The sequence below is a fragment of the Triturus cristatus genome, chromosome 3_1, assembly GCF_964204655.1.
Source record: "Triturus cristatus chromosome 3_1, aTriCri1.1, whole genome shotgun sequence".
Lineage (NCBI taxonomy): Eukaryota > Metazoa > Chordata > Amphibia > Caudata > Salamandridae > Triturus > Triturus cristatus.
The window spans coordinates 397,966,009-397,978,615 of NC_140583.1; the positions used below are offsets into that span (position 1 = coordinate 397,966,009).

The 12,607-nt window shown below is 49.1% G+C and overlaps 1 protein-coding gene across 1 annotated transcript in view; it reads right to left on the reverse strand.

The window, feature by feature from the left end:
* Window positions 1–12,607, reverse strand: part of LOC146860319 (tropomodulin-3-like) — a 331,475-nt gene that overhangs the window by 208,367 nt on the left and 110,501 nt on the right. Inside the window, exon 2 of the mRNA XM_085644183.1 lies at window positions 11,433–11,638. Within this exon, the coding sequence (XP_085500309.1) occupies window positions 11,433–11,558 (126 nt within the window). The 5' untranslated portion in view covers window positions 11,559–11,638. The remainder of the gene's footprint in view (window positions 1–11,432; window positions 11,639–12,607) is intronic.

Here is a 12,607-nt window from a genome sequence, read left to right on the forward strand (position 1 = left end):
GAGTAGGGCTGAGGGAAGAGCCCTGGGGTACGCCGCAGATCTCGAAGGCTTCGGATCGGAAAGGGGGAAGGCGGACGCTCTGGGTTCTGCCGGAGAGGAAGGAGGTGGTCCATTCCAGAGCCTTGTCTCGGATCCCTATGGCGTGGAGGCGTGTGCGTAGTGTGCGGTGGCAGACAGTGTTGAAGGCGGCGGAGAGGTCCAGGAGGATGAGGGCCGCGGTCTCCTGGACCTCTCAGGGCAGCAGGGTCCGTATGTCGTCAGTGGCTGCGATAAGGTCAGTCTCAGTGCTGTGGTTGCTGCGGAACCCTGACTGGGAAGGGTCCAGAATTCTGGTTTTTTTCAAGGTATCGGGTTAGCTGTCTGTTGACTATCTTCTCGATGACCTTGGCCGGGAACGGAAGCAGGGAGATGGGCCGGAAGATTGATGACGTTGCGCAGATGGGGTGCGATGGAACTGCTGGCTTTGTTGAAGATGTGGTGCGGGAAAGGGTCTGACGGGGAGCCGGAGTGGATTGTGCTCAATGTCTTGATGGTGTCATTGAAGCTCACAATCGCCCAGGCTAGCTGGGGGTCATGGTCGATGGTGTGCGGAGAGTCTGTTGTGTTGATGTCTGCTGGGGCTGTCTGGGTGTTGAAGCTGTCGTGGATGTCTGCTATCTTGCGGTGGAAAAAAGTGGCAAGGGAGTCGCACAGGGCTTGCGACGGCGGGATGTCGTTGGCGTTGGAGCTGGGGTTGGAAAGTTCCTTCACGATGTTGAAGAGCTCCTTGCTATTGTGTGCGTTGTCATCGAGACGGTCTTTGAAGGAGGTCCTCTTGGCAGTCCTGATGAGGTGATGGTGGTTGTGGGTGGCGTCCTTGTTGGCTGCGTGGCTGTCTGGAGTCTGCTCACTGTGCCATTTCTTCTTTAATTTCCGGCAGGCTCGCTTGGAGGCTAGAAGTTCTGGGGTGAACCAACTGGCCCTATTGCTGGTGTCTCTGTAGGAGGGATTCTTCTGCGGGGCGAGGATGTTGGCGCAGTCATCGATCCAGCATCTGAGGTTGTGGGCAGCGTTGTCTGTGTTGTAGAGTTTGGTGGGTGGGCTGAGAGCGAGGTTTGCGTGTAGTTGGTCTACGGCGATTTTGCTCCAGCAGCGGCGGGGGATCTGTTGGGTGCGGTGGTGTGTGGTGGGATTCTGGAAGGTGAAGTGGATGCAGCGGTGGTCAGTCCAGGGGAGTTCGGTGGTGTGGCTGAAGGAGACGTGGGAGCTTGAGAAGGAGACGTGGGAGCTTGAGGAGAAGACGGGGTCGAGCGTGTAGCCGGCGGAGTGGGTAGGCGTTGTGACGAGTTGCTTCAGTCCGAGGTTGGCGAGGTTATCGATCAGGGTGGTGGAGTTGCTGCTGTTGTTCTCAAGGTGAAAGTTCAGGTCTCCAAGGAGGATGTAGACGGTGGAGGTGTGGGTGTGCGTGCTGATGAAGTCGGTGATGGAGTCGCTGAACTAGAGTCGGGGTCCTGATGTGTTAGTGTCGGGGGATGCCGAGGACAAGTCTGGCAGCGGTGTTCTGTATTGTCTGGAGTTGGCGGAGTAGGGACTTGTTGATGCCGGCATATAGTGCGTTTCCATATTCCAGTCTGCTGGTGATGAGTGCGTGGATGACTGTCTTCCTTGACTCAGAGGGGATCCACTTGAAAGTCTTACGGAGGGTGTTGAAGCAGCTGGAGGTGATGGCGTTGACCGGTCAGTTTATGGTGAGTGATGAGTCGAGTACGATGCCGAGGTTCTTGGCGTGGTCTGAGGGGGTAGGTGGGCTTCCGAGGGCGGTCAGCCACCAGGTGCTGTCCCATGCAGAAGGGGTGGTACCGAGGACGAGGAATTCGGTCTTCTCAACGTTGAGCATCAGGCATCTGTTGGTCATCCAGACTGCGACGTCTTGCATTCCTTTCTGGAGGTTGAGTTTGGCAGTGGTGGGTTCTTTGGTGAGGGAGAGGATGAGCTGGGTGTCGTCAGCATAGGATACCATTTTGAGGCAGTGTTATCGGACGATGACTGCGAGGGGGGCCATGTAGATGTTGAAGAGGGTGGGGCTCCAGGATGAACCCTGTGGGACTCCGCAGGTGATTTTCGTGGGGTCAGAGAGGAAGGGTGGGAGTCTGATCCTTTGGCTTCTTCCGTGAGGAATGATCGGATCAAGTCCAGGGCTGTTCCTTGTATGCCTGCGCCGTGTAGTCTGGCGACTAGTGTGCGGTGGGAGACGGTGTCGAAGGCCGCTGATAGGTCGAGTAAGATGAGGGCTGCGGAGTGGCCTGGGTCCAGGAGGGTGCGGATGTCATCTGTGGCAGCGAGTAGGGCAGTCTCTGTGCTGTGGTTGCTTCGGGATCTGGATTGGGACTGGTCGAGGACGGTGTTTTCAATGAATCGTGTCAGTTTACTGTTGACTGTTTTCTCGGCAACTTTGGGAGCGAAGGGGAGGAGCAAGATGGGCCGATAATTCAGGACGACGGTGGGGTCAGCTGTGGGCTTCTTGAGCAGAGGTCTGACTTCTGCGTGCTTCCAGTCGTCTGGGAAGGTGCCCGTTTTGAAGGTTGTGTTGATGGTGCGTTGCAGTTCGGGTGCGATGGCAGCCGCGGTTCTGTGGTAGATGTGAGGGGGGCCGGGGTTGGTGGGGGCCCTCGAGTGGATGCTTTTCATTGTCGAGGCGGTGTCTTCTGCCGTGATCGGTGTCCAGTTGTAGATGGTGGGCTGGCTGGTGTTGCTGGGTAGCGGGGGGCCGTCTATGGCGCCTGGTCGATGTAGTTGTCGTACAGCTTTTTGATCTCCAGGTGGAAATGGGTTCCAAGCTTGTCACAGAGGTCTTGGGATGGGGTGATGTCTGTGGCTTCACTGCGTGGGTTGGTGAATTCTTGAATGACACTGAAAAGTTCCTTGGAGTTGGCCAGGAGTTTGTAGTGGATGAAGTTCCTCTTGGTGGTTCTGATCTGGTTGTGGTAGTCCGTCATGGCGTCCTTGTAGGTGGTGTGGTTTTCGGTTGTCTTGGTGTTTCTACGGTTCTTCTCCAGGCATCTGCAGGTGCGTCTGGCTTCTTGGAGTGGGGGGGTGAACCAGGCGGCTTTCCTGGGACGTTGTCTGTCGGGGTTGTGTAGCGGGGCGAGCTCGTCTGTGCAGTCGGGTGCCCAGGTGTGGTTGTCTCGGGTGAAGGTGGAGTTAAGTTGCTCATCCGTAAACTTGCTCCAGTTCCTTTGTGGTGGGCGTGGGGCTGGTTTGGGTGCCTTGGGTTTGTTGATGGCGAAGCGTACGTAGTGGTGGTCAGTCCATGGCGGCTGAGTTGTGTGGCTTAATTGGATGCGGTTTACTGCCGCGAAGATGGGGGTCGAGGGTGTGTCCTGCTCTGTGGGTCGGTAGGTTGACAAGTTGTTTAAGTCCGATGCTGGCAAGGTTGTCACGAAGGACAGTGGAGTTGGGGTCGTCAAGGTGGAAGTTCAGGTCTTCAATTAGTATGTAGTTTGTTGAGGCAATGGCGTGGGGTGCGATGAAGTCGGTGGTGGTGAAGGGTGTTCGGGGGCCGAGGGTTCTGTAGATGAGGGTTCCTCGGAGTGTGGCTTTAGGGGTGGTCTGGATCTGGAAGTGCAGGTGTTCAGTGGAGGGGGAAGGTTTTGCTGGAGGTGGGGAGGCGGAGGGTGCTCTTGTGGGCAATGGCTAGGCCCCCTCCTGAGTGGTTGGGGTGGTCTTTCCTCTGGATCTTGTATCCATCTGGGATGGCGGTGCTGATGTCGGGGGCGGAGGATGCGTTGGTCCAGGTCTCTGTGAAGAAGGCGATGTCTGGCGATATAGTCGAGTAGGTTCCAGATTTCCATGGCGTGTTTGTGTACCGAGCGTACGTTGAGGAGGACGCATTTTAGGGTGTCGCCGCTTCTGGCGTTGGCGGTGTTGGAGGCCAGGGGGGCGGTGGCAGCAGTGGAGGCAGGATAACTGGCCATGGGTCGTGTTCGACAAGGCCTGTTGGCATTCTCTAAGTCTTCCAGGGTTGAGTGCGGGGAGGGTGGTGGTGTCGTAGCGATAGGTTGTGGGAGGTCCAGAGTTCCTGGCGCTGGTCGGGGCACAGACGGGCTTGCCTTTGGCGAGCCTTCGGCACGCTGGCGGCGCGCCCGCTGCGCTCGTCCGCATTAAGTAGGGGATGTGGGAGGGAGGAGATGCTGGGTGGTGGGAGCGGGGGAATTCCGGGGGGGGGGGGAATTCCAGGAGGTCAGGGTCTGGAGGTAAGAGATGGCACAGCAGAGCTGCAGGGAGAGAGTGGACATAGACCGAAGGTCGGAGGTCTTACTCCTTTTCTGGTTTTCAGTGTATTGTGCCTCCGTTTAACGCTAATGCAAAGCTAACCTACTCAAATGGTTTCAACTTCACAGGTACTAGCAATTTGTTTTTATGGTCCTGTGTATGAAATTATAGCACTCTGCTATCTGAAACTAATGCTCAATTCTATGTCCGGACCGGAGGCGAGGATTATGCTATCACTTCTTCGTTTTATTCACAGAAGCCATTTCATTATAACTATTAAAGAAAAAAAGCTGTTCCCATGAATCATTGGGAATTTAGTTAAAACAGACGTCATGAACAGTCCATGAACATCCAATCAGGAGACAGCGTCTGCAACATAGTCCTACCACCCACGGAGTGTGCCCTTCCAGGGTCAGTAATGTTGGTTTCTCGCCGTGACAGCCAAGGGGAACACACTGCCAGGCAGGCTCTCGCTCCAGTTACATTAAGCACTGCACAGAGGGGCTCGTGGTCCTGGGCATAGACCCATCCAATTGTGAGACTTTGCTCACTCATAATTTTCTGCTCCCACCTGCTCCCAATCTGCAGCTCTTCATGCTGCCATTCCAAAGTGCTTTGTCTTGAAGCGCTTAGGATAATAGCGCAGCTCAGCGTTATTGGCCCGCTATATTTTCTATGCCCCCTCAGGTCAATTGGCTGTGGAGGCTGAGGATGACTTGGAAGAGAGAGTGGACTCCCTTGCCTATCTTCGGTGGGATGAGGAGTTCTATGAGGCTGTGGATGCCTCGAATTATAGGGGAGCAAAGAAGGCTTTGGGCCCAATGGACCAGAGCCTCACCTAACAGAACACGCGTGAAAATTTTTACTTCTCAGAGGCATACTTCCCCAGAATTCACACCTCCTGTCCAGCCCTCCGAGAAGGACCCTGTCCAGTCCAAGCGCCTCAGGTTGGAGGAGTTGATTCCCCAACGCCTTTGCATGCTTATGAGAGGCTTTTCTAGCGCAGGTCCACCCACCCCACCTACCTCTGACTTTATCATGCCTTAATGATAATAACCCAGGTCCTGTCTCCACCGAGTAGGATACCAACGGGGATACAGATGAGGAGGCTGGTCCATCCAGACCATGGCACCCCGTGCATACCCTCTCCCCCCCTGCTACTGGCTCTACGGCACCAGATGGCACTTCAGATATGTTGGACCTAGAGGACATCCTCCATCCCAGCTTCTCTGACTGGGTCCCCATCCCCGAGGTGGCAAACTATGTGGTGAGTCGCACAAGGACCCCTTTGTAAAAAGCCGCCCATAGCTGCCTTAAAGTAGAGTGTCCTCGTCCTTTGTCGGACGGGAAGGTTGGTTTAACTCCAGAATTCCAACATGGTCACCTTCCTCACAAAATTCATGAAGAACCCCAGGAAAGGGATTGATACATCATGGTGGGCATGCCAGGATAAGCTTCTGGACGCTTTTGCTCCCATTACCAAAATCCGAGACATAGCAGAGGATGCCAAGTCTTTAGGTTCCCTGGTCTCACCAGAGGTTCTCTCCAGGTAGGCTCAGCGTGCAGTGGTGTTTCTAGATAATTGCAACTGCGCACTGTCTACAGAGCGGCTTTGCTCTTTGCTAATAAAAGTGGCCCCATAACTTGTGAACTTCACGGATTTTGAGGCAGGAGCAGTGGCCCAAGAGGGGCTCTTTGGGGAGCCATTCATAAATGAGCTGGGAAAGTTTATAAATAAGTTTACATCACTGGATAATGCTCACTCATCCATCAAGAGGGTCTTCTCTCCCCAGGTTTTAGAGAGGACCGGTCGAGGCAGGGGCCGCTCGGCTGGTCAAGGCTCCAGGCGTGGCCACTACCAAGATCAGACCGGTTTTGCAAACTACTACCCGACCCCGTGGCAGGCGTTTCAGAGGCGGAGGAGTGAAATGATTCGATGCTTCCTCCACTACAAGCAAGTGTTCGCCCTTCTTCTCTCAAGTAGGGTACATCTCACAAAAGTAGGGGGCCGTCTGGCACTGTTTCTCCATGTGTGGACAACAATCACGAGCAATGCATGGGTTCTGCAAACAGTACTGGGATTTCAAATAGAGTTTTGGGGTCCACAGTTCAGGCATCACGCCAGACCTCTCCAATTCTCTCAGGAGGAGGCAGAGTTGGTGGACGAAGAGGTTACCTCGCTTCTACAGAAGGAAGCCATATGCGCAACCACTTCTCATTCCGGTAGGTTTGTCAGCAATCTTTTTCGTGTCAACAAGGCTGATGGTGGCCAATTCACAGTCATAAATATGTGCAAATTCAATGAGTGGCTGATGAATAGCCATTTCAAAATGGAGGGCACCCACCTCCTTCACAAAGTGCTTCGTCCCTCAGACTGGATGGTCTGACTGGGCCCAAAGGATGCCTACTTGGACATCCTAATCTTCCTGCCCCACAGAAAGTTAATTCATGACCCAGCCTTTCGGGCTTTCCTCTGCCGCCCCCCCCTGCTGCTTCGTGAAGGTGCGTAGTTCCTGTGGGCACAGGGGGTCGACTTAATTTACCTCGATGATATGCTCCGCCTGGCTCAAGACCTACCCCCAACAGCTGTCGAGCCAGCTGCAGATGGCAATTAACCAAACAGAAAGCTTGGAGTTTGTTATAAACGAGAAGAAATCTCTCCTTAACCAGACGCAAAAAGCAGATTTTTGGGAGTTTGTTATAGATTCCACAGACGCTTTGTTGAGTCTACCATCCCGGAAAGTGGCCAAGACTCAACATGAACTCTGGAGAACCTTGTCTCGGCAACAGGTGTCACTAAGACAGACCACTGGCTTGAAAGGGCTTTTATCGCCCTCCATTTTCCAGGCCCCCTTCACTAGCAGGCCCTTCAGAGATTGAAGGCCACGCACCTAAGGGGCTCTCATCCTCCCAAGCGGTTGTTCTATCCGATGAAGCGCAGGAGGAGATTAAGTGGTGGCTTTTCCACATAAAGGGGCGGAATGGGAAAGTAATATTCGGCTCAGCTCTAGACCTCGTGATAGAAGTCAAATGCCTGCAGGTCCGGCTTGGGCGCTCGTGTGGAGATTTTTCCACAGGAGGATTATGGTCTCCTCAGGGGCAGAAACTTCATATCAACCTTTTGGAGCTCCTGGCGGGTAACTTCGCAGTTCGCTGTTGGATGGGAGACAAAGTTCAGTCCTGTGTGTTATAAAAAAAATAGACAATATTTCGGCAGTCAGTTATATATTCCACCTAGGAAGCACTCGGTCCAAGATCCTCTCAGACTTGGCAAGCGACTTCTGGCAGTTCTGCTTACATCATCAGATATTGGTCTTGGCGAGTGCCTTCCTGGTTAGGACAATCAAGCGGCGGATAAGCAGTTTCATCATTACCTGAATTCCAGTCTGTTGAAGCTTCATCCAGAAGCTTTTGTCCCCTTCTCTGTGGACCAGTTTGCCTCCAGGCTGGACCACCAGCTACCCAGATTCTTTAGCTGGAAACCAGATCCTTAAGCATAGGCCACAAATGCATTCCTGCAGGGCTGGGGACCAGTGAAGGGCTTTGCATGTTCCCAGTTTGCGAAGATCACTAGACCATCAGCTCAGATCAGATGACAGAAGACAGACATCGTATATGATCACCCAGATTTGGAAATCTCAAGTTTGGTTTCCAGTTCTTCTGAAAATTTCTCCTCCTCTACTTCTCAATCCGAACCGGATCCCGCACCAACTAAGTTCTGGAAGGGTCCCTTTGCCTGATGGCGTGGCGAACTATAGGAGTTGATGGCTGCTCCTGTGACCTTCGGCACAGGCTGTGGAGCTCCTGGCAAACATCTGGTCAGAGTGCACCAGCAAGTGTTACAAGTTCGCAAGGACGAGATGGACCAGTTGGTGTGCGCAATGGCGTTGTGATCCGGTGGGAGTCAGTGTAGTCCATATCCTTAATTTCCGGGCCAGTTTAGAGCAACTGTGTATGGTTGATCGTTCCAGCAACACCTTTCGCTTGGCCATCTCGGCGGGCCATGTGCCTGTGGACAGGGCACAGGTGGGGTAAAACCCTTTTGTATGCAGACTGTTATGGGGCTCATGATTGCCATCGGAACCATGCTATTCGGCCCTGTGAGAGGTCAACAAGGTGCTTAACCTCTTATCGTGGCAACCCAATGAGTTCCTATCTCGGGAAGAGCTGTATGCCAAGATGGATATGCTGCTCTGCATGGTGTCATGCAGAAGGGTTTCTGACGTTCGGGCACTCTATATTACCGGATGGTCTTTTTCTCCCTCTGGAGTGTCCTTCACAGTTAACAGGTGCACCAAATCCAATACGAGAGTGATCGATTACATGGCCCTTCCAGATTCTCCAAAGCTGTATGTCGTTCAGTGCTTGAAGGCTTACGAGGCAATGTCGGTGGAATTTAATCCCCCGGGGAGAGGCAGATTTTGATCGCCCTCCGAAAACCGCATAAACTGGTCTCTTCACCTACCATAGCCCATTGGGTAAGGTGGGTTATGCAGGAGACGGGGGTAGACTTGAAGATTTTTGGAGCACATTCCACTCAAGGAGCTATGGCTTCGAAGGCGTTCAGCCTAGGGGCTCACCTGGAGGATATTATGAATGCGGACGATTGGTCCTTTGACTCAACTTTTAAAAGTTTTTATTTTAAACCAGTGCTGGATATGGCACAATTGGTGGTAAGCATGTTTTGAACTAGCATAATCCTCGCCTTCGGTCCGGACATAGAATGAATGAAAAATGTCCAAGCTATCGTAACGGAAATTTAAATTCTATTAAGGACTCGGAGGTGAGGATTATGCTATCACTTTCTTCGTTTTATTCCGTTACGATTGCTATGAAATTTGTCATTTTTATATGGCATGTCACATTAGATCATGGTTGCTTCTGGTGGTCTTCAAACTTTTAGTCAAAAAAATGAGCACCTAGTGGATTAATCTTCTGCCACATTTGTCAAGAAAATATTATTCCATGACAGCACAATGTTTGCTGGAATTATTTAACAGCAACAGGACTTTGAGATATCATCGGGCAGAATTAACTAGAAATTAAATTCACTGTATTTTGTATATACCGGGTTCCTTTAGAGATGCAGCTTCTCAGCTAAACTCCTTAAATCCTATATTTCTAAGTTGAAAAATAGATATAGGCTCAACAAACTTTAAAGGTCATCCTGCAGGCTTCTACTTTAAAGAGGGTTATGAATAACACTCTCCAACGACAATTCTGAGATTTATCCTTAAAGTAAGATGTCAGAAAGCTTTCACAATTCTTACAACTTTCTTGAGGTCCTACTCTGTCATGGCTTCCTTATCAAAATTTTATAAGATTTCAGAATAATCGGTCTAGACACTAACATTTTAGCTGTGTAGAGCGGTTGAACACTTGTAGCACGGAATATTGCAGGACTTTCTGGGCTCTTCTAAGCCTTTTGCAAGAAACGCTCATTCAGAGAAGCATGAATGCAAGATAAGCCTTCAAACTTGAAATCAGTTTTGACACTTTATGGTAAGTGGCACATCAATTGAAATCAGGATCCATTATAAGCCTCACATGTAGAAGGCAGAGGCTACAGGACAGTAAAATATTGTTCTGTCAACATGACTTGATTATTCCATGCAGTAATGTGTACCTAAAACGTGAATAAGTTCTCAAACTATTGAGCTGGAGAGCACCCATCCTTTTACATAACTACATTATTTTATCTTATGAGTTACTTTCCTAATTGACTCCTTACCGGAGGACAATACCTTTCATTAAAGTAATTACCAGCTAAGTTAAGAGTTATTTTTAATGACTATTTACAGTACAGCACTACAAAACGCCATGAAGACCGTCACTCAAGCCCTCATCACAAGCAGACTGGACTAGGGACTGCTGTATACCCAGCAGTAATCACCAAACAACTCAAACAGACCACAGACTGTTCAAAACACAGCTGACGGACTTGTCCTCAATCTCCCACTCCGATCTCACATCATACCTCTCCTGACGGGACTCCACTGGCTCCGCTACACAAGGGTGCACAGTACAGGCTTCTCACCCACACATATAAAGTTCTACACAAGACAGGCCCAGCCTACCTGAAGAGCTGCGATCATTTACACCAACCACCCAGGCACCTCCCAATAGCCCAACTCTTAACTAGCACACGTCTCAAACATACTCAAAAACAGGTGAACAGGTCAAGCCTTCTCATACATCACTCGTAAAAAGTGTAAAACTCCTACACCATATTAAAGGCTCCTCTTCTTGAATTTCGCAAGAAGCTGGTGACCTGATTCTTCAAGTAAGTCCCCTCAGGGCTAGCCTCACATACCTGCAAAAGCACCAGGATACCCTCCCAGGTGATAGAGCGCCATAGGAATACATATAACATAACAATGAAAGCTTTGGATGGTATTAGTGGATTTTACGATATGAGAAGAAATGCGTTGTAGAGAACTATAAGTAGTAAGACAAAGTCTAGCTACAATGATTACCTAGCAAGTGTTCACTGCTTCAAATGTTACAAGGTCAAAAAAGCAGATAATGTACTTAACCATCCCATGCCTTTAGCAAAAAGTTGAATTACACTTTCTCCACACAAGACAAAAAAAACCAAAATAGATTAGGACAAAAATATACATGAGCAGAGAACGCATTACTTTGATTTACATGGTATTCAGTTATAAAAAAAATTTTTTTCAAGAAAAATGCATGCAGCAGAACTGACATTAAATAAACATTCTAAAAATAAACTATACAAGCTAAAAACACTAGGTACCCTATGACTGAAATCAAACTTGTTTTTTTTTGCGATGCTTTGGCATAGTACAATGTTGGGCTAATATGACAGGACATAAATTATGCGAAGTCGAACAAAGTAGGAGAAGCATCTTGTGGTACAATGAAACATTTACTGGGCTATTTAATACATAACTCATAATGACTGCAAAATGTAACTTTTCATGTACAGCATGTTATATACTATATTTTAGAGGTGATCAGTATTGTGCTTCCAACACACAGCAAAGCCTTTTAGTTGTTTGCTATGCTACCAGAAGGCGAATATTGTACGCAGCACAGTTCGATTAGGGGATTGTACTAACAGACTACACAATACTGCTTGGGAATTAAGATGTTAAACTTGGATATTACAGTGATATCTAGGTTACTTTCTGCGCAATATAAACAGATATACACACCTCTGGATCAAGTTCCTCCAGAACATTCTCTAGTTGCTTCAGCTCAGCCTCCGAAAGGTTGCCAAGAATTTCATCCTCATCAATATCCTTGTACTTGTCCAATTCTTTCCGGAAGGGTAGTTCCATGATTAAAGCAGCTGAACCCTTCAATTACTTCCAGTCTTCAGCAGTAAAATGCTTCACCTTGATGACGTCCTCTCAGCTGCCTAGAAAAAGACAATGGCAAATTTACTGATAGCACTGCTATACACACGGTGCTAGCTGAAGTGGGCATGAGCTGTAAAGGATGGAGACGGGAGACAGCTTTAACGATGTAGGTTTAAACATTACAATCAAAAAGAAATGCCACAACCAGATATGTTTGCCAATGCCTGCTATCACAGAGACATCAATAGACCACTGTGGACAGCTGTTCTATGGCATCGAAGCCTTCTAGTGAATTGACAAATATATTCTCAATGTTTCAAGAGCCGGAGACAGGACTACTGGAATAGATTTACATTTACTTCCTTGAGCTTTTGGTAATAAAGAGCTTTCCGCTGTACTGCACAATAGAAGCAAATATATATATATATTTTTTAAAACTATAAAGTCACTAATGTTTAAATATCACATACATAATACAACCTGAGAGTTGAATAAATAATGCTTGGAACTGTCATCTTTGGCGTGGTTTTCCCTAACCTTTTGCCTTTAATCCTCCTGTTTTTGCGGACTCATTTTTGCTGGCCTTATGACTGTGCACTTTACAACTGCAAACCAGTGCTAACGTGTGTGTATCCTCTCCCTAGAACATGCTAGCATTGGATTCCACCCAATTGACATACTTAATTTCATTGCAACTCCTTGATAAAGTGGTACTACATTTACCAAGGATGTGTAAATGAAATGCAACCAGTGGGTCTGCAGTACTTATTGTGCCACCCACTTAGGTAGGCTTTTAAAACATGTTGTAGGTCTGCCTTCGAAGCCTTTGTGTGTAGTTTTAAACTACCATTTCGACCTGGAAAACTAAATCTTTTGCCAAGCCTGAACCTTCCTTTTCAATACATACCAGTCACTCCTAGGGTAGGACTTAAACAACCTACAGGCCACGGTGGGGTGTATTTAAAACATTTGACATGTACTTTTAACCTTTTACATGTCATGGTAGTGAAAAACAGTGCCTGCCTCTC